This window comes from Psittacula echo (assembly GCF_963264785.1).
Source record: "Psittacula echo genome assembly, chromosome: 3".
Classification (NCBI taxonomy): Eukaryota; Metazoa; Chordata; class Aves; order Psittaciformes; family Psittacidae; genus Psittacula; species Psittacula echo.
The window spans coordinates 8,292,692-8,316,487 of NC_137736.1; the positions used below are offsets into that span (position 1 = coordinate 8,292,692).

The window sequence follows — 23,796 nt, forward strand, 5'->3', positions numbered from 1 at the left end:
ACGTCCTACTGACTGGAAAGGGTGAAACATAACCCCTGTTTTTCAAAACGGAAAAAAAGGAAGACTTGTGGAACTTCAGGCCAGTCAGTCTCACCTGGATTATGGAGCAGATCCTCCTGGAAACTATGCTAAGGCACACGGAAAATAAGGGTGATTGGTGACAGCCAACATGGCTTCACTAAGAGCAAATCGTGCCTGACCAGTTGGGTGGCCTTCTATGATGAGGCTGCAGCACTGGTGAGTAAGGGAAGAGTGACTGGTTTCATCTCCCTGGGCTTGTGCAAGGCATGAACACATTGTTCCACAATGCATAGAGCAGTATGGTTTGTAGAGGTTCAAACAGGTAGGTCTGGCTGAGGGAAAGCTGAATAGGAAACCATCTAGTGGTTTGCACATATCACAAATGAAGCAGGAACAGCTCAGTTCTTTCTCCCTTCTCTCCACAGTGTGTTTTACCTAGTCCCAAATTGCTTTGCTGTGTTTCCATTCAGAGACAGAGATCTGCCCATACATAATGTTTGCAAGACTAGGCTTACAATGGAGAGGATGAAATAATCACAATGGATGTTAAACACCAACTGCTATATATTTGTAAACCAACGGGACCCAATAAACTGTATTTTAGACTATTAAAAGCACTCAATTAATGTTTTGAACCACTGATGTTGACTTTAACAAAGCCTGGAAAGCTAAGAAAATTCAAAAGGACTGGGAAATAGCTAGTGCTTTAACAGTATTTTAAAAGGCTAATTGAACAATCATGTAAAATGAATGTTTGTTTGACACGTGCATACTGATATTAGGAATAGTAGGAATTTCTGGAATTTCCTTGGTATTGCACAAAATATTAGTCCTAAATGAAATCAAAGCAGCTCATAGGAAGTGGATTAAAAGTTGGTGTGCTAGAACAGTTCAAAGTGAAACCAACAATTGTGAAAAATCCTCATCCCGTGAAGATTCTGCAAAAACACTTCTATACAATGCTAGGCAGCATTTCTACCAACAATCTGCAAGAAACAAATGCTAAAAGAAATGTGCAGATTGCACAAAAATTGATGGAGCTATAGATAGTGATAAAGGAAAAGTCAGTCTTGTGAAATCATTCAGAACAGGGAACGAAGTGGGTTTTGCCTGAACCTGTTTTGGTAGGAATCGCACATCAAGGAATCATGAATGTAAATCACAGTAGTAGGAAAGCAGTAAATCAAAATTACTATAATCAACTTCAGAGCAAAACCAAGTGGAAAGCAGATGACACTGAGGCAAAGGTTAAGAGTGCAAACATAGCTCTTGGCTGGATGAAGAGGCGAATATGGACAGGAAATCAGGTGTTGAACCATTACATTCTTGTCTCCATACTGAAGATACTGGAAAGTACTTAGAAAAAAAGCTTAAGAAATAATTCAGAATCTGCTTTATATTATGATACTCAAGAAAATAATGCATCTCTTCTATGAGAGAATGTGTGTCACACCTTGGTTAGATACATAATGCAGATAACCCTGGAAAACAATGTAGGGGAGGAAAAAAGGTCAAGTATCTGAAAGTCAAATTCAGGTCAGAAATAAGATATATTACAGCTTCAAAGCAATTTTAGACTAGAACTTTCACTATATATCTTTTAAAATGTGAATTTTTAGGTGTTTTTTGCTTTAGGAGCTTGTGTTGAAGAAACACAGCATGCACAGATCATGGAACAAGTTAGGCACCAAGCACATATCTGCACTTGGACAAGACTACGCAGTCCCAGCTGCTGTTGGTACCCCAGCCAACTTGATTAAAACCAGCTTAGTTACTCTCCACATGTCTTAACTGTAGCACCGGCATGTTAGCATGTATAGGCACAAGCAAGCCTGACAAAAGAAGATGCCTGTGTATGGGGAAATTATAAGAAAGTAAGAGCTGGGCAGCATAAAGCTCAGAGCCACCACTAAAAGGCCACTGCTCCAAATCCCACTGAACTATCGGGCAGCGCTGCTGTGCTTGGGCAAGCACTACTTCATCTGTGAGAGGGAGCAAGATCACATCACAAAAGAACCACGAGCAAGGAATAGGTATGAACTACATTTTACAACATAAATATGGAATATAACCTCTAAATGTTTTGTAAAATAAAGAATAAAACAATTCAGAACTTCAACCCCTAAGTGATTCTGAACACTGGAAAGAAGTGACTTGGCTGTTCTGCAGACATCTTAGGGTTGTTCAATCTCTTTCTAATAAACTATAGCTTAGGCATTTAGATTATACAATTTTGGACAAGCTGATTATTTTTAGCACAACAATCTACATCAGATGTGTTCCACAATAACACTTCTTAAACTACGGAGAGTGAAAGCTAGTATTATTCACCACTTGATTTCTTAAAGCTTACATAATCAAAACCAGCCCTGGGGGTGCTTTGGTTGGGGTTTTTGGGGTTGGGGTTTTTTTTTTTAAGTATTAAGGATGGTTTTGCAGTTCAACTGTATGGGAAAACTCCATGAATTATAATCACCTCAATGGCATCGTCGTACATTTTTCTTGCCTCTGTGTCCATCTTGTCTGACATAAGCCAGGCTTTCAATAAATATTCATAAAAACTGTCTCCCAGCCCGCCCACGGATGTGTGATCTGTAAGAGAAAAAAAAGAACACACAAAAAAAAGAGTTGAATTTGTTATATAATAACACCTTAAATTTATTCAAAATAGAAACTTACGGTGTTAAGGCCTACTGTTGTAGTGTTACCAATATTCCAAGCCTGCTTAGCAGGACAAAGTGGCACCGTATCTCTTTCCACTTCAAACTTACTTGCTAGGTATGGAACCTGCTTTACGTGTTCACTGTCATTCTGCACAGGCTATCCCTCACATCAAAAATTAGTTTAACCTCTGTTTTTCCTTCATTCCACAGAACCTGACTGTTTTGCTGCTGGGGCTTAAAATCTTTTATATATGTTAAAAATTAAATGCAACACCCCCCCCCCCCCCCCCCCCCCCCCGTAAGATCTCTGTATCCAGGATACAATCAGGTCATGTGGCTGGCTATGAACAGCCATGAACTACACCAAACCCTATCTTTCCAGGAGCTTTTTATTTCCAACAAGGTAGTTACTTTCACAAGCACAGACACTGCTACTCTGTGCTGACAGAATAGCTCACACATGTAGGTAGTTCTTACACAGAGGGGTAGGTGAGGACTACCTGCATTCGTCTCTGGGTGAACTATCATGCATTCCCACAAAAAGCCAACTGATGGGGTGAGTCAGCCTCAGAGCTCCTGTGACAACCACAGTAAGCACTCCCTCAGTACACCCTTCATTCAAAAAGCAATACACTCACAGCATGAGAGTGACTTCAACCAGAACAGCACATAACCTTTTCTTTCCCAGTGTTACAGCCCACAAAACACTGGCACCAGAACAGTCTTAGTCTGCTCAGGCTAGGCGAAGGAAATGTTTAAGACCAACTCTGCCACAATACCAGAAATTCACTGCCCTAAACATGGCTGTTACACTCACACAAGTTCCCTTTTATTGGATGAAACAAAGATATGATACTTCCTTTTCCAAAGTACCTCCAAAAAACTGTATCATTCACAGCCTTCTGTGATGAAGGTGTACAAGAGAGGTCTGGAGCTCTCCTTCTGTGCTTTTTCTGTCCAAGCACTGTCCTGCCCCTGCATGCCTGCTTGTCTCTGAAGAGGTGAATAGGAGGTTAGAGCTGGTAGATGCTTCTAGCCTCTTGACTCCTCTGCTACGTACCAATGGATTTCTAAACAAAGGAAGGATCAAATGGAAAGCCTGTAGCCTTTCCACTTGGCTTCAGGTTGTGAATTTGCAGGAAATGACTTCATACTCATCTATCTCAGTATATTCTAGACAGCCTTTTCACACCCAGCTACTCAGTGATTTAGCTGCAATGAGTTTTCATAAGCTTTCTAGCTCTGAGCTGTAAGAGGACACGCAGGTCTGAAAATTAAAAGCAGTCTTTTTTGACAGATTGCGGGACTTTGACAACTTGCTCTCACCTGCAGTGAACATGCTGAAGACGTAGCAAATATATAGCTACTGAAATCTGTAGATCTGGGTCATCATGTGTCATTCTCTCCTATAAACAAGGTCCCTACCCAAACTTATCATCAGAAGGTCCACGGTGCTTATCACTCTCTTCTGCTTATTGAACTACAGCTCAGATGGATTCAGAGATTTAACTCAGCTCAACTCAAAATGTTTTGCTCACAAAAGTTTTTCAATCAGTGCTAACCTTGTATGTCAATGCAGAGTACTAAGAAGGAACACCTCGTGATTTGAATAACTGAGTTTACAATAGCACCTTGGCACTGGGTACTCTTCAGTAGACAGCTGTGAAGGTAATCATTATATTTAAAATGCTGTATTTTGCAAATTAAAAAAATGGATTTCATTTTTATTATATATTTGATCTACAAGAATTATCTGATTATTTCTATGTAATTCAAAGGCTTTTACTGTGAAGAAGTGTTTCACAGTGAAATCCTGAAGAAAAATTCTTTCCAGGTTAAGATAAATACAGCAAAGAGAACAGAGTATGAGGGCATATCAAATATGGCAGATGCCACATATTCTCTTCAATGACATGTACACATTCTTAATAACACTCATTCCTTCCAATCAAGACAAATTAAGATACATTTTTCATTCCCCAATTTTTTCAAATGCAGGCCCAGATGACTGGGCAAACATAAAAGGATTCCAGTCAAGGATTCCTTGGGAAGTCATACTTTACATTGGCATGCATAGTAGCTGCATTTGCAAAGAATACCTTCAACTATTGCCATAAAAAGTAATTCCAAAAAGCCCTGGTTTTTCACACACTTGAAAGTATGTTTTGTGCAAATCTGTGCTGTTAGTCTGTAGTCTGTCTGTCAGTTGAAGGCTTCCTCCTTGCCAGAAAGAGCCAAATATAATCTTAATAGAACGACAATGATATTTAACATTCACAGCACCATTTTTGCTCAGCTACTTCAAAAGCTTTGTATCCTGTTCAATATTGCCATTTTCCATAAACAGCATGCAATTGCAAAAAAAAATCAATTTCATAGAAATATTTTAATGAGTTTTTAATTTATTGATGAAAAGATCTATATTTAGTCAAATTTTAGTCATATATTGTGTCTCAGCTAATACTAAAAAAATCATGTCCACCTCTTTCCCACAGACTGAACGGAGGATCTTCTCTTAAATTCTCACACCATCAGTTATCTAATATTTCTAAAGCTAGTTTCACTCCAAATGATCTTAGCGCACTGCTGAAACAGTCTTCTCTTACAAGAACCCAGCAAACCACAGAATTACAGAGCAGGTCAGAAAGGAGTGTACATACTCTCTAACTGAAATGACAATGAATCTCAGCTCGAGACAGGAGGGAGAGTCTCTGGTGATTTGTCCTTTGTCAGTGAAATTGTTTCTTTACAAATCCGGAGAGACAAATCAACTTGTTTTTCCACAGCTAGTTTTTCAGGGCACAGGCTGCAGGGTTCCCTCTTCGCAATTACAACTGAAGCACTGTGATGGCTCTGGCTGCTCTTCCTCTCCAAGACTCATTTTTGGGGATAGTAGTAGATAATAGGGACAGTAGGCATTCACATAACTCATTCTCATGTTACAAATATGTGCTGCTTCCTTTAGTTTAGAGGGAAAGTTTAGTTCAGTAAGCAACACAGTATTTTCCACAACAACTGAAAGCCCCCTAAAGGTAACATTAATAACAAAACTTGCTCTAATGAAGGTCTACCTGCTCTCTAGAGCAAACTTAAGATGGGTAAATTATTTTTAAGCAGATGGCTTTAAGTAGTTAACAGCAGCTTAATGAGGCAAATGAAAAACAGTTCATGATTTGCTAAACCCTCTCTGCTTTGTGCCTTAATTGTTCAATTGTCATTTCTTGGCAATGAGCAGGAATAAAGAAAGAAGCCAGGCATTGTTTTAAAAGCAGCACATCAAGCCAGAACTGTTGCTGCAGTGACAACACCTGAGGGCGAGGCTTCCTGTTACCCATGAGCAGATGGGTAATGAGCTGCTGTCCCTTCTTGACCCCAGGGCACGTCCTCCTGTCCTTCCACTGTGCCCATAAAGGTTATGCATCATTTACTGCACGTGGAAGGAAAAGATGCAATAAAATGCTGAGCAGAAATATGTTTAGTGTGCATGGGCTGCTGTGCTGAAAAGCAGTATGGTGAGATAACATAGCAGCACATAAGCACAAGCAGGTGGAGATGAGGGTCAACTATACCCATAGCATTTTTAATTCATGAATTTGTAACTAAAACACTGATTTAATATTTTTAAGTACAGACAGCTAGAGAACAGCTAGTTGTTAGTTATGGCTCTAAAGTAAAGGAAAACTAACTTAAACCTGCCTCATGTTAAACCAAATAGACTGGAAGCATCAAGATGAACCAACTACTGATTAATTTAAACCATTTAATAGTACAGAACTACTTTGCAACAAGATAATAAAGGGGTAAAAAGGGGGGCTGATTTCCCTTAAGGGTTACAAACACATAATCTTTGGCAAAGTGCTATTGTAATATGTCAGAGAAGGAGTTCGAGTGGAAAAGATAAGTGACCTGGACGGCAGTGAAGTGATTAAGCTACTATTACTTTTGTTAAGAAATCCACACACTCCATGACCATTGGTTGTTCTGGGTATCAACTGACCTTGCACTGCAGAAGTCCTCTTTCTCTGTATTGGAAACTCTTAAAAAACTGTTTTCCTGTTTGTCTTTAGAGTAGCTCTGATTAAATTTCAGTTCAATCTTCACTTCATGTAGCTGGGCTTAGTGCCCCTCAGTTGCTCCAAATAGGTGCAAGCTCCCTTTCTAATCCTTTAATCCAGAAAGCTGGGGGCCTGGAAATTGCAGCAGCTGCAATTCACAGTGGAAATTCAACCTAAGGATGCCATAAACAATAATGGATGGCTTAAAAGTGCGAACACTTGTAGATTAACTGTAGCAGAGGCAGCCCTGATAAAAGGAGGTGGAGGTACAATTTCTAGTCAGCTACGAATCATTTATCACTAATGAACATGTTACCAGCATGAACATTTTTCTAAAAACATGCAGGTTGTCACATAACAGAACTACATTAAAAGAAGAGTTAAGCTTGCAAAGCCAAGTATTTTTAAGTTAGGAGATAGCTGAACAGACACTGCTTCCTATTCTACTGCCTGGTGCCACAGAACAGAAGATTCTAGGAACAAGAAGAACCCAACTCTGCTCCTCCCAGCCTGGGAATGTGTGATGGTGCCTGCTCAGCACACACCGCTCTACAGAACGTAGCAGCTCAACTCTGAATACTCCATATGGAGACAGTAGATGTATTTTTTAAAGACCTGGAAAAATACGGATGGTTTTCTCTTCAAGCAGTCCTGAAACAAGTAATTCCCATAGTATTTTATATCCAAAACATGATGGTTCTTGAGATTCTTAAATAAAACAAGATTTAACCTGGGTAGAATCACATTCCACCTCTAGCTTCACTGAGATACGGCTGAAGCATTTTTCTCAAAGCTGTTTCATAAACCCCAACAAAACAGCTTGAGGCAGACAGAATATTCCAGCTGGAAGAGTTGAAGTTTGGCAGCTACAAGAAACTGAAAACACAATCACTTAATGGAAAGTGTTGAACAATATTAATTGTAAGTGCTACCAGTTTCTTTTAAAATAAAACTTAAGCAAAACAGCCTCCTAGAACTGCAGTGATTATCAAACTAAAGATTAAAATTCTGAAGCTCACCCAATTCAAGTGTGTGCAAAGACACAAATAATTTTAGACAGACCAGCAAGTACAACTAGCTGAACTGGAACATATGCTTAGGTAACTCATGTTGTTAGAACAAAATGCATCTTCAAATTGAACGTAGTTCAAGGTTCTGTAATGTCAAAGGAGTATCCTCATTTGGTAGCTTACAACAGGCTCTCCTTTCACACTCAGGAATTCACAGCTGGAACAAGTATTTTCCTTTTTGTATTCAAACTTCCCTAAAACTTCAAAACATTCCAGCTATTTATAATTCTGGAGACTGAGCTCACCTCTCAGTGACCTAAATTCACAAATTAAAGAGCAATCATAGAATAATAAGGGTTAGAAAGGACCTTAAGACCATCTAGTTCCAAACCCCCTGCCATGGGCAGACACTAGACCATGTCACCAAAGGCTCTCTCCAACTTGGCCTTGAACACTGCCAGTGACGGAGCATTCACCACTTCTTTGGGCAACCTGTGCCAGTGCCTCTCCACCCTCACAGTAAATACCTCTTTCAATTAGAACCTATGACCCCTTGTCCTATCACTACAGTCTCTGATGAAGAGTTCCTCTCCAGCATCCTTGTAAGCCCCCTTCAGATACTGGAAGGCTGCTATGAGGTCTCCACATAGCCTTCTCCAAGCTGAACAGCCCCAACTTTCTCAGCCTGTCTTCATATGGGAGGTGCTCCAGGCTCCTGATCATCCTCGTGGCCTTCCTCTGGACTTGTTCCAACAGTTCCATGTCCTTTTTATGTTGAGGACACCAGAACTGTACACAATACTCCAAGTGGGATCTCACGAGAGCAGAGTAGAGGGGCAGGATCACCTCCTTCGACCTGCTGGTCACGCTCCTTTTGATGCAGCTCAATACACAGGGAGCTTCTGATATGCAAGCGCACACTGAAGACGGCTCATGTTCAGTTTCTCATCGACCAACATCCCCAAGTCTTTCTCCACAGGGCTGCTGAATCTCTTCTCCACCCAACCTGTAGCTGTGTCTGGGATTGCTCCAACCCAGGTGTAGGACTTTGCACTTGGCTTGGTTGAACTTCATGAGGTTGGCACTGGCCACCTCTCAAGCGTGTCCAAGTCCCTCTGGATCCCATCCCTTCCCTCCAGTGTATCAATCGAACCACAAAGCTTGGTGTCATCACAAACTTGCTGTGGGTGCATCAATCCCATTGTCCATGTCGCCGACAAAGATGGTGAACAGGATTGGTCTCAACACTGACCCCTGAGGGACACCACTCATTACCGGTCTCCAGTTGGACATTGAGCCATTGACTGCAACTCTCTGCACGTGACCATCCAGCCATTCAAACACATGAAGTCCATGTGCAAAAATCAAAGCCACATTACCCCTTTACATTGGTGCTTCTACTGAAAAGTGGCCTTTTATCACTTGAAGTTGTCTTTTCCAGATTACTACACTCACCAACCGAACCACCTGAATGAAGCATACTTGCCTCTCTGTCAAGTCTGGAGTCAGTGTAAATCCCACCTGTGCTGCCAGCTTTAACTAAGCTGTTGGAATTTGCAGTGGATTCATGGGAAGTCATACACATGTTTACCTGACAAGGTGGCTGTAAAAAACAGCTAAGGGATGATACCATCTACTACAAACAATACGCCTCTAGGTATGTGTCCACAATGCAAAAGAGTCCCTTTTGAGTAAGAGTTTCTACCTAGGGGGATTGTCAACCTCTTAGGGTCATTACAACCTTCAGTTTATTCACCTCAGTCTTCCTATAAAATCTCAACTCTCCTCTTGCAGAGTAAAACCAAGAAGCTGGGAGAGAGAAAAAACCTTTATTAGATTAAATCTAGCCCAATATTCTTCTATGCAAAATTAACTGGCAAAACCATTGTCAACAACTTTGCCCTCTCCCTTCAAGCTGTATTGATACATATTGACCATAGCAATTTACATGCTTAGATATGTACGTGTGTATATACATGACACATGAATGCTGACAGTCAAAAGAGATTCAAAGAAGCAATGAAAGACACTCCCTGTTTTTGATGTACTTACAGATTTCACCACATGCAATATAAATCCAGGCTACTCTGCATGTTTTCTTTCTCCTAGACTTGTGTCTATGTATGTATTATTTTTCTTCTTATGGTACATGCCTGAAATTGCACCTAGAGCTATTTGAAGTTTTGGTCACTATGTAGGTGCAAGAAAATTATGCTAATTGTAAGACTTACTCTGTCCATGTTCTGTGACTGAGACTGAGCTACCACACCCTACATTTTGACTGCATTCATCACCATCTCTCTCTTACTTTTGACTACATAGGCCAAGAAGTTCCACAGTGTGATCTGCAATAAAAGTCAGCTATGACTTCACATAGATCTCCAAGATGAGATGGTATTTTAGCTTGCTGCTAAAGGTAACTAAAGGTGCTAAAGCAACAGGACAGTCCAGCTGCCAGTGCCACTTCATGATTAAAAGAACTTACCATGAAGATATCTTAAATGTCCACTGAACAAAATGATAGACCCTGTCCCCTCAATGTCACCACAATGGAAACAATTCTTATGTGACCACCAGAAGGTAAATCTCCACAAGTAATTCAGAATATGAAGTCTTACATATTGATGACAGAACGAAAAGAAACGGACTGTTATGTGTCATCTGAATCTATCAGTGGTTGAGAGACCAATGCCAATATAAACACCTAGGTGCATAGCCTCCAACAAGTGATACAGAAGGAATAATATAAAAATGAGTAACTGTAATTCAGGATGTAACATGTTTGTAACTGGACTTTGATAGGCTTCCCTTTGATAAGAAATGAGTAAGTCAAGAATGGGTCAGAAACACAGCTTAGGTAGATAGAGATCAAGTACAAATATTAGTTATTGAAGAAGTAACGAGATTTCACAGGAGCTCAAACTTTAAAAGCTCACAGACCACATGTCAAAGGATGCCAATCATTTTAAGTTGGCTGTCTTCAAAGCCAACAAATTAAGCTCTCAAGAATATCAGGCAGTACCCTAAGACATGGGCTCTGTGTGAGGAGAATAAATGTTAAAGCAATTGCTGGACAGATTTGAAATTCTAGGTATCGATACACTCCCCACCAAGATCATGCTCTGAAAGCACAGTTTGGTGGTGTAGCAAAAGAAAATATCCACCACTTGCCGCAGAAATGTGTGCAAGCACTTTCAAAACCCAGCTCTGCCATATCCAAATCCTTTTTTTAGGAAGTTTTTACAGACACTACGTTTCAAATCCTTAACTCATATACATGTTTAACCTTCCAGTAACTCTAGAATCTTTAACACACTAAAAAAAGCTTTTATTTGTTCAGCTTTTGCAACATCTTGCTCAACAGACCAGCAAAATGTCTTAACCTTGTAAAGTTATAAAAGCACATTCTCTGTAACACACAGCTCTGCTGTATTTCATTAAAACAAAGTTTTAATAGATTAACTTGCTCTTGGCTTCTAATGAATAAACAAATTTGAATGCAGCCTTTTCTTGGAACAGTTAATTACATTTGTACAAGGTTGTAAAGCAGAAGGGCAAGGGGAATTCCCCAGTAGAGATGACACAGTTTATTTTCTATTCAAAACACATGCACTTTCCTAAATACAGAGCACGACAGAATATTTTGGAAAGAAAAATTAAGGACATCCTCCAAGACAGTGAAGAAAATGAAACAGCAGAAAGCCACCCCCACCTCCTCATTTGCAACTGGTACATGCATGCCCACTGCTGGAAGTCTGGAAGTCATGTTGTAGTTTTGTTTTTTATGTACTCAACTGAAAGCAGATTCAAAGCAAAAAACCCTCACCTCAATAAATGCTTGCACCTACCTCCAAACTAACCACCACATAGACCACATAGCTTGAGTTCTACAACCGATGTTCTTAGCAGAACTTTACTTACTCTATCAAATAAATGATGAAGTCAGGTCGGGAACTACCTCTACAACGGACAAATTAATTATTTCAATCCTTCCCCATTTCTATTTAAGAGAAAGAAAATCTTTCCTTATGCCAAAGGGGAAAAATCACCCCAAAATGAAAGCACTGGAAACTATCATCCACAAGTTCAAATTGAAGGTAGTTATCTTAAGAGTTCTGTAAAGTGCTTGGAAAATACAGGCTTACCTGGCACTATTCCCTTTCACTTCCTTCTAGGTTATGGATGTTTTGCCAGAATTTGACTTTAAATTTCACAACTTGATTTTTAGCTACTTTTGGCAATGCTGGTTTCTTAAATGTTGTCTAGAGCAAACAATGTAAGGAAGGAGGGAGAAAATGCAAAGTACCTTCATAGATAAAGAAGACTAGTAGCTTCAGTTGGCAAAGACAGGAATTTTCCAACATTAGCATCTTTCTCGTCACCCAGAACTAGACCATCAACCTCTTAATTTATGCTACAATTATATTTTTATCTGAAATATTTATCTGCAATATTTCTTTAATCTTTTGAAAGACCACTTTATTCTTCAGTCTTCTTCACTTCACCTAATCTCCCGGAGGTAGATGTAAAGACTGAAAGGGTTTCTTGCATCATTTTAACAATGAAAGTCCCAGTAATAGAAATTTGCATAGCGGTTTATTTCTCAACCTCTGCAGCACCTTTGAAAGTTTGTATTCAAGAGATCCACTCTTCCTATATGTCAGATAGAGCTCCCACTGCCAGGACAGCACTCTTCAGCTCACATGCTGACTGTTCTCAGAATTAGCATTCTCCCATGCAGGGATACGCGGAATGTGAGAGCAAAGATAAAGAATTATTCTGGACAAGGAGTATTCAGCATTAAAGAAATAATAAATGACAAGGAAACTGGTAAATTAAACACACAGCCATTAACAAGCAGGTGGTAACAGACAATAACACAGACCAGAAGCTTCAGCTACTGATTGATAGGCCATAAAAGGAAATGCTCTGGCACAGCCTCAGAGAGCCAATCTGAACTTTGTCACTGATAAGAAGGGGGAAATGATTGTCATGAGCATTATGAGGTATTTCAGGGGCCTTGCAGGGCTGTGCAAAATGTATTTATGGAAGAGCAGAACAGGGCTGTGACTTCAGTTAAAACTTACTATGGGCCATTTTAGGGCCAAAGGAAGGGAAAGGGAATGATCAGGGTGGATTAGGGAAGAATGACCAAAGGGAAAATGGAGAGGAGATGATTTAAAAGTACCTGGTCACATGTAAATAGGCTGGGGATTACCACACTTGTCTGCCTGCACCCTTGACCCTTCAGGAGCACAGTCTGCCTCATTTTCTTATTAAATCCTTTATGTTCTTGCATGTAATTCCACTCACTATTCTATCAGCAGCTGGAGGAGAGGCCACAGGTAGCAAAGCCTGCAGACCTAAGTGCCAGCACCTGGAGAACGTGGCATGCAGTGGAGGTCTGGGTGTCAGTAACTGGAGGAACTGGGATGTGTGTTGTAAGGTTGGAGTGCCAGCAACTGGAGAACGGGGCCTTCAGCAGGTCACAGGGGCCAACAGGTTAGGGTGGCAGTGGCTGGAGAAAAGTGGGCCAGAGGGGCCTAGGTTTGTGTTTCAACAACTGCGAAGACCCACGTGTGTTTGTTTTCCCAGTGAATTTAATCCTGAGTGCATATGTGTATGTGGAATTCACATCAGCAAACTTGAAGGTGAGCAGGAGGAGACCTGCATCTGAAAAGCCTGATGGTTGCATAGCCCTGGTCAAGGGTTCAGGCACAGGTATTAAGTAGACCGAGAGCCTCTGCTAATACTTGAAAAATCTGTGAGTGTACTTGTGAAGGGAGTGCAAGTGCATGCGTTTATCTGACTGAACACCAGGAGGATGAGCAAGACCTAGCCACCTCTACGTATGTGTTACATGAATTGTAGCAGTACTATGTGTGGGTGCTACAAAGGAAGTGTTGTCAGTGGCAGTCTGTGTGGACAGCCACATTAGTGTCATAGAATCATAGAATAGTTAGGGTTGGAAAGGACCTTAAGATCATCTAGTTCCAAACACCCTGCCATGGGCAGGGACACCTCACACTAAACCATGTCATTCAAGGCTTCGTCCGCCAAGGATGGAGCATTCACAACCTCCCTGAGCAACCCATTCCAGTGCCTCACCACCCTCTCAGTAAAGAATTTCTTCCTTATATCCAATCTAAACTTCCCCTGCTTAAGTTTTAACTCGTTACCCCTTGTCCTGTCACTACAGTCCCTGATGAATAGTTCATCCCCAGCATCCTTGTAGGCTCCCTTCAGATACTGGAAGGCTGCTATGAGGTCTCCACGCAGCCTTCTCTTCTCCAGGCTGAACAGCCCCAACTTCCTCAGCCTATCTTCCTATGGGAGGTGCTCCAGTCCCCTGATCATCCTCGTGGCCCTCCTCTGGACTTGTTCCAACAGTTCCATGTCCTTTTCATGTTGAAGACACCAGAACAGTACACAATACTCCAAGTGAGGTCTCACGAGAGCAGAGTAGAGGGGCAGGATCACCTCCTTCGACCTGCTGGTCAAGCTACTCTTGATGCAGCCCAGGATACGGTGGCTGCGAGCGCACACTGCCGGCTCATGTTCATTTTCTCATCAACCAACACCCCCAAGTCCTTCTCTGCAGGGCTGCTCTGAATCTCTTCTCTGCCCAACCTGTAGCTGTGCCTGGGATTGCTCCAACCCAGGTGTAGGACCTTGCACTTGGCATGGTTAAACTTCATATAGTTGGCATCAGCCCACCTCACAAGCGTGTCGAGGTCCCTCTGGATGGCATCCCTTCCCTGCAGCGTATCAACTGAACCACACAGCTTGGTGTCATCAGCAAACTTGCTGAGGGTGTACTCAATCCCACTGTCCATGTCACCAACAAAGATGTTGAACAAGACAGGTCCCAACACTGATCCCTGAGGGACACCACTCGTTACTGGTTTCCAGCTGGACATTGAGCCATTGACCACAACTCTTTGCGTGCGGCCATCCAGCCAGTTCTTTATCCACCGAGTGGTCCACCCATCAAATTGATGTCTCTCCAATTTAGAGACAAGGATGTCGTGTGGGACAGTGTCAAAGGCTTTGCACAAGTCCAGGTAGATGACGTCAACTGCTCTACCCCTGTCCATCAGTTCGGCAGCCCCATTCATAGAAGTCCACCAAATTGGTCAGTCACGATTTCCCCTTAGTGAAGCCATGCTGGCTGTCACCAAGCACCTTGTTGTTTTTCATGTGCCTTAGCATGCCTTCCAGGACAATCTGCTCCAAGATTTTGCCAGGCAGAGAGGTGAGACTGACTGGTCTGTAATTCCCCGGGTCATCCATTTTCCCCTTCTTGAAAATGGGGATTATATTTCCCTTCTCCCAGTCGTCGGGAACTTCACCTGACTGCCATGATTTTTCAAATATGGTGTCCTCGTAGGTGTGTGTACCTCTAGGATATATCCTCAGCCTCTCTACTGGCCAACCTGCAAATGGGAACAGCAGCAGCCACATCCATTGGACTGGAATGGAGAGACCTGTACCTCTCTGGACTTTAATAGCCGGGAAGGAGGAATAAGCAGATCTTGGATTGCTGGATGCAGTGGTTTTCTTCACATATTTAACAAAGTGCATTTAGATCAAATTTATTTAAAATTTTCCTTTGAATATTACCAAATAAATATAGACATATGGTGCTATGTATTTGATAAAATGTCATATCACAAATGAAAGTAGATAGAGTGTATTCCTCATGGTTTGTCTATTACATGCAAGAGTTTAAATTAAGCAGTTCAGTTAATTACCCAGCCCAGCCCAAGAGAATTAGCCTAACCCCAGCTGTACAAGCAGGCATAAAAAATGATGAATATTCACTCAGTATGTGCACTTATTTAATGACAGTGACTGAAAACTGGTTTTGTTGGTTTTGCTACATGGTGAAAATGGCACCATTTTAACAGAAGTGTAAATCTAATCCAGTTCAACTAAATTAACAGAATCTTTCCGTAAAAAGTATTTTAAAATTGAAAATGCTTGGTTTGGTTTCATTTAAGCACCAAAAGGTGCTAAGGCAGTGTGTGCAACAAGGCAGGCTGAACACGTGCATGAATCCCCTTATTTGTCTTCAGAGGACTTGTACATGACTGACAGCATTTAAATTTAGTGCATTAAATACACACCAGATATCACAGTGCTGGTGAGTCCTTGTAAAAGTGCTGACAGAGTGCCCCTCATTGAGTTTTTAACTTAATCCACTTGCAAATTTGACCAAAGGATCTTGGTTTTGGTAAGGAGACACGAACAAAGCACTGTAGAACAGACCAACTCTGAATGCTCATCACATCAACATTCAGTGATTGTAATTTCAGAATCTGCTGTTACATTCCTAATACCAACGCTCAGCTCATGCACCGTAAATTCACATACCAGCTTACTTTACAGCAATTAGTTTACATGCTCACATATCACTGAAGCATAACAAACACAGAATGGATTACTTCTTGCTTATTTACTTGTACATGGAAGCCATATACAGCCTAAAAACCAGTTAAACTGACAACTTCCAACCCAGGTAACTCCCAGGTGCAGGTAGTGAGATTTGAAGGCAGATATTTGAGTTCCACTTCAATAATGTTATTACTTCCAAGAGATGTTGGAACCAGATGAAATGCAAGAATTTATTCTCAGTACTGGAAAACAGAAAGAAAGAATGCCCAATCTATAGACATGTGCAAACACGAGTGGCACGGCCTGACCTGGCAATAACATGCAGATTGGCATTTTCTCTGCTATTGCTGTTTTAACTGGTATTCTAGTCTAAGCTGTTTGCAAATGCAAATTAGATTTAAATTTTCTCAACATATTTCATTTAAAATAAATATTTTTTCTTCAGTACAAATTCATTTCCATCATTCTGAAATCTCTTGCTTTAATCAAAATTCTAGTTGTTCTATCTGCTTAGCAGGCTTCTCTAGAAAGCACTGCTATTGGTTTTGAAAATAATCTAAATTCAAAGTTCTGACACTTGTACCAAACCAACTACTTACCAAGTGGAACAAAAAGCTAGCAAAGTTAACTGTAGGTTAACGTGAGAGGTTAGAAAATGCTTCTTGCCAACTATTTTGCTTTCAGTCGTACAGAAATGGAAACCCCAAGGCAGAAGTATTTTAAATCACTTGTTCCTACTGCACCATCACCTTACTCCATAAGTAAAAATTGCATCTGTCAACATTCCTGTGGGCATTATAGTTCTGCCTTCTAGCAAAAGCCACAGTGAGCTGATAAATCCTGAACTAAACCACCCTTTCTGTGATTCAACTCATGCTGTAATAACATCTGCACATTACAAGCTTAAACACAAATATTTAGCCTACACATATGTCGTGGTTTAAGCCCAGGCCGCAAATCAGAACCATGCAGTCTACTTCCCCCACACACACCTTTCTTCCCTCCGCTTCTGGAGGGACGGGGAGGAGAATCAAAAGAATGCAACTCGCATGGGTTGAGATAAGAACAGTTTAATAACTAAGGTATAACACAAACCACTACTGCTACCACTAATAGTAATAATGATAAAGGAAATAACAAGGAAGAGAATACAACCGCTCACCAACCGGTACCTCACCCCCACCCCGCAGTCCTCCAGCCCTTCCGGGGACTCTCCGTTCTACATCCTGGGCATGACGTGCTGTGGTATGGAATACCGCTTTGGCTAGTTTGGGTCAGGTGTCCTGTCCCTGCTTCCTCCCGGCTTCTCCTCCTCCCTGGCAGAGCATGAGACTCACAAAGTCCTTGGTCAGACTAAACATCAGTGTTATCAGCTTTGTTCCCAGGCCAAAAGTCAAAAAACACAGTGCTGCAACAGCTACTAAGAAGGAGAAAAACTGACTGCTACTGCTGAACCCAGGACAGTATAACATCATTTTCCTCCTCGGTACAATGAATTCCATTCCTGCAACACAGCAGTAAGGGTCCAGTTATGTATAGCTGCATTACAATGCATTTCCACTGGAAACTATGCAGATACAGCAATGACCAGTAAGCCGTTCACCCAGCAGATTTTAGGACTGGGTTTTATGCCATTCAAATGGAAAGAAATGATGGGATAGAATGGTAGTCCCTGCGCAGCCCTGCCTGCTGCGGCCCCCAACCCTGCCTGCTGCTGCTTCACAAGGTAATCCGTCACCAGAATCCTTCTTCAAGTGCTATGTCAAATGCGTTAAACTCACAGAGAAATATATATTCATAAAAACATACACATTAAGAAGACATGGCTATAGACTAATGTCACACTACATGACTTTACTCATCCCTGCAACTTGTTAAGGACCTGGAAGCAATGGTCACATCATTCTTGATGAACCCATACTAACTAATTGACTGATAATTACTTTACTGATTATATCTTTTCAGGTATATATATAAAGGTCTAATCAGAAGCACTGGCTGGATTGAACAAAACCATGTCTTTGTAAGCACCAGCAGAAGCAGCAGAACAATGAACAAACAGAAGAGTCTGCATGTCTCAGGTCACTGTCACCAAACATCATTCCCCAGCAGTGAAACTGCAGAACATGCTGTTTCTATTGTGATCAAAAGGCCTGCACTCTGATAAAGTAGCACTCTGATAAAGTAAACCACAGGAGAAATGACTCATCAGCCTTTGCATCCTAACATCTAAAGGATGGTAACACGGCTGCAGCATATCACATACAACATACTAACCCAAACCCAGAACAGACCACGTTTAAGCATACAGTTAAATGAGCAAAAGCAGACAAGACATAACAACATGGCCTAAGCTTTGGAGGCTAAAGACAGAAATATTTTGAGGCATAGAAAAAACCCCATAACAATTGCTGACACCCAAAAGGCCTGAAAGATCTGTCCAAAAGCTAGCTCATCATCATCATTCAAGAACCCTGCATAGGTAAAGAGGACTGGCTAGCTAGTGTCTCTTTTTCTTTGAGTCCAGATAACTTGAACATGTCTTGGTACTTATGAGTATGAGTGAATTAGACTTAGGGGAAAATCACAGTAGGTAAAAACAAGCTTGCTGAATGACCCAACAAACCCCCTAATCACTAAATTCCAGGAAGTAAGTTTGTGACTCATGAGCAGCACAGAAAAGTTAAAGGCTCTGTAATAAAGTTGTATTTCTTTTTATCCTAACAACTTAAGTCTCAGCCTGTAACCCTAACCTTTCATCTTGAACATATTATCTTTCAAAATTCAATTAATGAGTATGTTTGAGCTCCATCAAACTTCTGCAAAGTTACAACTCTCACTGTATGTTTATTCTTGGTGACCAAGATTCTTTTCTTCCCCAGAGCTGCTAATTCTGAGCATTATGATGTTGTGATATGCCACATTAGACTACTTCTGACAAAAATAGCAGGAGCAATTGGTTAGGACCAGAAAAAGAGGAATAGAAAAAAATATTTCAGAACAACAACATAAAATTGTGTTTTCTATAAATAGCGGGTGAATATTTGTATTCGTTCACTTTCTTTTTTTCCTGAATCCGTTGTTAAACCTAAATTTGTCTGAAGAATTTTTCTCCTCAATTCATGTGTCTGTCTCAAAGGGTGTCACTACTCACCCAAAGATATTAGATGCTTTGCAGAGAATTTTGGCTGTAACAATGGGATTAGACAACTCACTGCAGTGGCAGCTGCATTCACTTCCCTCATACACCAGACTCAAAGTCAGAAGCAAATACTTAGTTTGCAAGCCAGAACATGATCTGCTGGGTATTTACAGTGAACCACTGAAACCCCTGAAACCTGTCAATGATGTCAAACAGGACAGAAATAGATAGTCTTGCTTATTTTTCCTAAACGAACTTGAATTCATAAAAGAAACTGGAACAAAAACCTTGAAGGGAAAGATTCTCTTCTATCACACCCACTATGAAAAAACTACACTACTCAATTTTTCTTGGAAGAACCACTTAAAGAAATCATGTTTGCGTGTCTTTGTGTTTCTCTGACATCGTCAGAATCAGCAACAAAAACCTATTTTTCCTTTTCACTCACAAGCCTTTTTTTTCTTTATACGAGACACAATGATACCAGCAGGATCTATAAGGAAGGTCATCATGCCATGTCACATGGCACTAAGTATAACTATGTTTGTAAATGTCAGTCCTTAACACCAGGTGAAGGAGCTCAAACTTCACCACCACAAACATACATTACTTCTACACTGCCTTACAGTAATCCATTTTGCAGATGGTTTGCAGAACAAAACCAGGAACAAAGTCAAAATGAGGAAACTCCAGCCTCATTTTTTATTACTGAAGATTTTACTGACTGATAAAAGTAAGGGCAAGCAACAGGTTTAGTACGAAGCTGTTTTCAGAAAGTATCATGAAAACCAAGCTGCATGACTTCAGAGAGAGTGACAGGCAAAAATTGGTTTTGGGAAGTCTCAAGTCTAAGTAATCCTTCTACGCTGCCTGTTCTCAAGCAGTGCTGTTCGTACCCTTACAGAATCAGTTGTCTGTTCTCCTCAGAACAACTCAGTAACACAATAAGAAGTAGAGCCTGAATTCATAATGAATAAAATAGGAATACTCACGCTGACCCCATCGGCCTGTTCTTGGATTCAAATAATTTGGATAAAGTCCATTAGGACGATCCATTTTTTGAAGTAACTTCCGAATGTGCATGACCTAAATGAAATCAAGAATCATGATCACCACTAACAATGTTCATCTGCTCTCTCCACACAGTGAAATCTCATATGTTTTCTTTTTCTTTTTTTGGTAGTAAATTTTCTCAATCTGAACCCATAAGCTTTGAGGGCTCTCTGCAGATTTGTATGTTTTTGTTTGCAAAGGACTGCTCACATAAACATGGTTAAAACCTATAATTTTTAAATGTACACTGAAAGAAATAAGGAAACTTGTCATAAATTTCTACTTGAAAAAGACATTTATTTGGTAACAGAAATACCTGCATGCAAAAATTTACCTGCAACCAAGAATGCAAATAGAATTCAGTACCGAAAGTACATCTCCTCAAACACAATTTATCATGAAACAGTGTAAAAGACACTTGTATGATAAAAAAAACCTGAATTTGAGACCCACCTTGTTGTAGTATACAGGGTCCCCTGTCAAATAGCTGAGGTGGACAAATTCCATGTGCAGAGTACCAAACTCAGAGAGGATGCTGCTGCCAGCAGAGGCCCAGCCCCAGTTTCTACCTACACCACTGGATTCCAACAAATATGCATAGAAAAAAGGAGAAAACAACAAAAGAATCAGAATTACAGCATTAGTAACAATCACCACAGCACATTAAACAAGTAACAGCAAAATATTAACCCGTACTTAAGATTACAGGATTGTAGTTTGATTGATCGGTTGCTTCATTGGTTGTGTCTTTGTGGAAAAAAGATAGCATAACCTCATCAGCAAAAAGTCCTGTGATTAAAAGTTATAATATTTTGATGTCACAGAAATATAATGTCTTAACACTGGGCCCAATCTCAATTTCTTATTTATTGTAAATTTTTAAGAACAAGAATCAAAAGCAATTATCAGATGAGTATACTTCCAAAGGTGGCAGCATTTGCTTCCTTGTTCTGCCAAACATCTGCTCTGTTCCCTTTACTTGTGTGACTTGTGCTTCAAGCTAGTATTAAACATTCCAGTAGGATGGGAGTGGGTCCTATCTGTATCTACATAAAACAGTATGTTTACTATAGGCAGAACATTGTGATTTCCTCGAGCTGACATAAAGAATCAACAGAAAGCATCATATACCTTGAATCTTTTTCACTGTAAGAGATACCATCTTGGTAAGTCATAACTCCTAAACTGCCTCTGGTTTAACTTAATTTGGGAGTTTTCAACACCTTTCAGGATTAGGTCTTTTAATTTTCCTGGAGATGACTTCTACTTTTTCTCATAAAAGATTTCAGTTATCAGTAAGACTATAATCAATTAGGAATGACTTCTTATTTTTTCAATTACAAATTAGAAAGAGGAAATGTAAAAGAAAAATGTTGGTTATGGAGCCGTATTTGTAGCTCTGACCCCACCTTTTTATAATACAGTAACTAGAGTGTAGAGAGACAAAACCATAGCTTGTCTCAGGGTTTTTTTTTTATATGGGTCTGATAAAAAGAGAAAATGCAGTGTTTCATTATGAATGCAAAAAGCTAAAAAAGCCACAAGACAATAAATCACCAACTATTTCTTTAAGGTCTTGTCTTCTATTGCACGTGAGCCTCATGATAAATGTTCTCATATATGCCTGCTACTGTCACTGCCCTCTGGCATGCCAGCCACTGCTGTCTTGATAATGTATAGAACCAGTCAGCATCAGACAAGAGACTGATGCAGTAAATGCATAAACAATACCATCATGCAGGAAATTTCTGCCACTCCAATCTTTTCCCTTCCACCAACAGCAAATCCTGTTCCCTGGTCCAGCCTTTCTGACTGTCCTCTGTATGCTTAGCCTCCATGTTTTCCTGATAAGTACCCATGCATCTACTGCTTGCAGCTTCTTAAACCTCACCATCTGTGTTGCTTAAGCCAGTGAAGCAGATCCTTTGCTTCCTGAGGAGGATGGCCACTGGGGCCCTTCAACCATACTGGAATCACGGTGCAGTGATTGCTAACCAAAGCAAAAAAAAACCCCTAACTTATGCACAGAGGAATTTCAAGCCCTATGAAACTGCAGAAGGAACACAAGACTGAGTAAACCATAATTCTGTGCAGAAAGAACGTAAGGAAATTTAACCCAACAATAATTAATTGCACAGAGATCCAATAAATGGCCCTAGAGGGGGAAGTGCAGCACGAGCAAAGCAGAGAAAACCAGGGCAGGGTAGTGAGGCCCTGCGCCAAAAGAAAGGCAAACCACATCTCCATGGTCTTCACCCAAGGAATGACAGCAAAGGGAGAATTGTTTCCTGATCTCCAAAAGTCATGTAAGGCTAATGCTCTCAAAGTCATCTCAAACCTCAGCACAGTCTAATAAAGCACAGCAAATGTCTCTCCTAAAAGGAAAACAATTTAGAACAATTCAAAGCTCTCTGCTATTTACCATCATGAATTGCTTAGGAGTATACACACAATCTAGACATGCATCTCAACTCAGCTACTGTTTAAGTACATAAGAAAGATGTTAAAAACGCCTTGCATCAAAAACACTCTCCTAATCTAAGGGAAATCCCAGGACTGAACAAGCAATATAGGGCAAATTAACCAAGGCAATTCTCTTCCACAGGGCAATGAAAGACTATCTAAGTTCAGTGTCAGTCCCAAACAGCCACCTAAAGAAACCTCTCCTCCACGCATCATTGTGGATTTCAGCACACTAGCCTTTATAGCTCAGCTGAACTGTAAGATGAATGAATATCTGCAGCTTCCCGTTGTTTTCTCAAACACTGTGAGTCTTCTAAAGGTAACATACAGCTCACACAGTACATAAAACCCAGGAAGTTCAACCATGGCCTGCAAACTATTTTGTTTTTTTCTATAGGCTCTTTAAAGAACCAATGATTGAGCTCTAGGGCAACACATATAATAACGCACTGGGTATGTTCCAATGCCATATTGAACTCTTATTGCAGAATCAGGAGAAAAAAACCAACATGGTCACAGTTTGTTGCAGTTAAGGAGACAGGATGCTCTGAACTATTCTAAAGTGCCCAGAATGCCAATTTGTCTTGCAGCATCTTCTGCAGTCCCACTACTAAGAAAAACTGACATATGCCATTACTCATTGTAAGTTGGGAAGGAGGAGAAGGAACACACTTCCCCACAAAAGAAAATTCATTACCTTTTCAGATTCACCATTGCCCATGGTATACCCGTAGGTGTGTTGAAGGCTGGAAGAAGTTTTCCTGCCAGTTGCACTGCTTTGATCTTGAAGACCTAAGATAGTAGGATCAATTGCAAAGAGTTACAAAGCCTGATCTACCTCCAAGAACTAAAAAGACTGAAACCTCCTTGCCCCACCCACCTCTTTGTATTAAAAAGCTTTACATTGTAAAAAATACGGTAAATTATATTTTTTTTTCAGTTGTTCACTTTATAAATTTCATTAAGATTTGAATGTGGAAAGAAAACTTGTC

The 23,796-nt window shown here is 40.5% G+C and overlaps 1 protein-coding gene across 2 annotated transcripts in view; it reads right to left on the reverse strand.

The window, feature by feature from the left end:
- MAN1A2 (mannosidase alpha class 1A member 2) overlaps positions 1-23,796 on the reverse strand; it is a 138,126-nt gene that overhangs the window by 25,479 nt on the left and 88,851 nt on the right. For both annotated transcript variants that reach the window (XR_013956361.1, XM_080612219.1), the window contains exons 6-9: positions 23,502-23,596; positions 20,795-20,918; positions 20,281-20,374; positions 2,498-2,613 (exon numbers count right to left, since the gene is read on the reverse strand). Coding sequence is in view for 1 of the 2 variants with exons in the window: in XM_080612219.1 (XP_080468345.1) it covers positions 2,498-2,613; positions 20,281-20,374; positions 20,795-20,918; positions 23,502-23,596 (429 nt within the window). In the remaining variant the exon portion in view is untranslated. The remainder of the gene's footprint in view (positions 1-2,497; positions 2,614-20,280; positions 20,375-20,794; positions 20,919-23,501; positions 23,597-23,796) is intronic.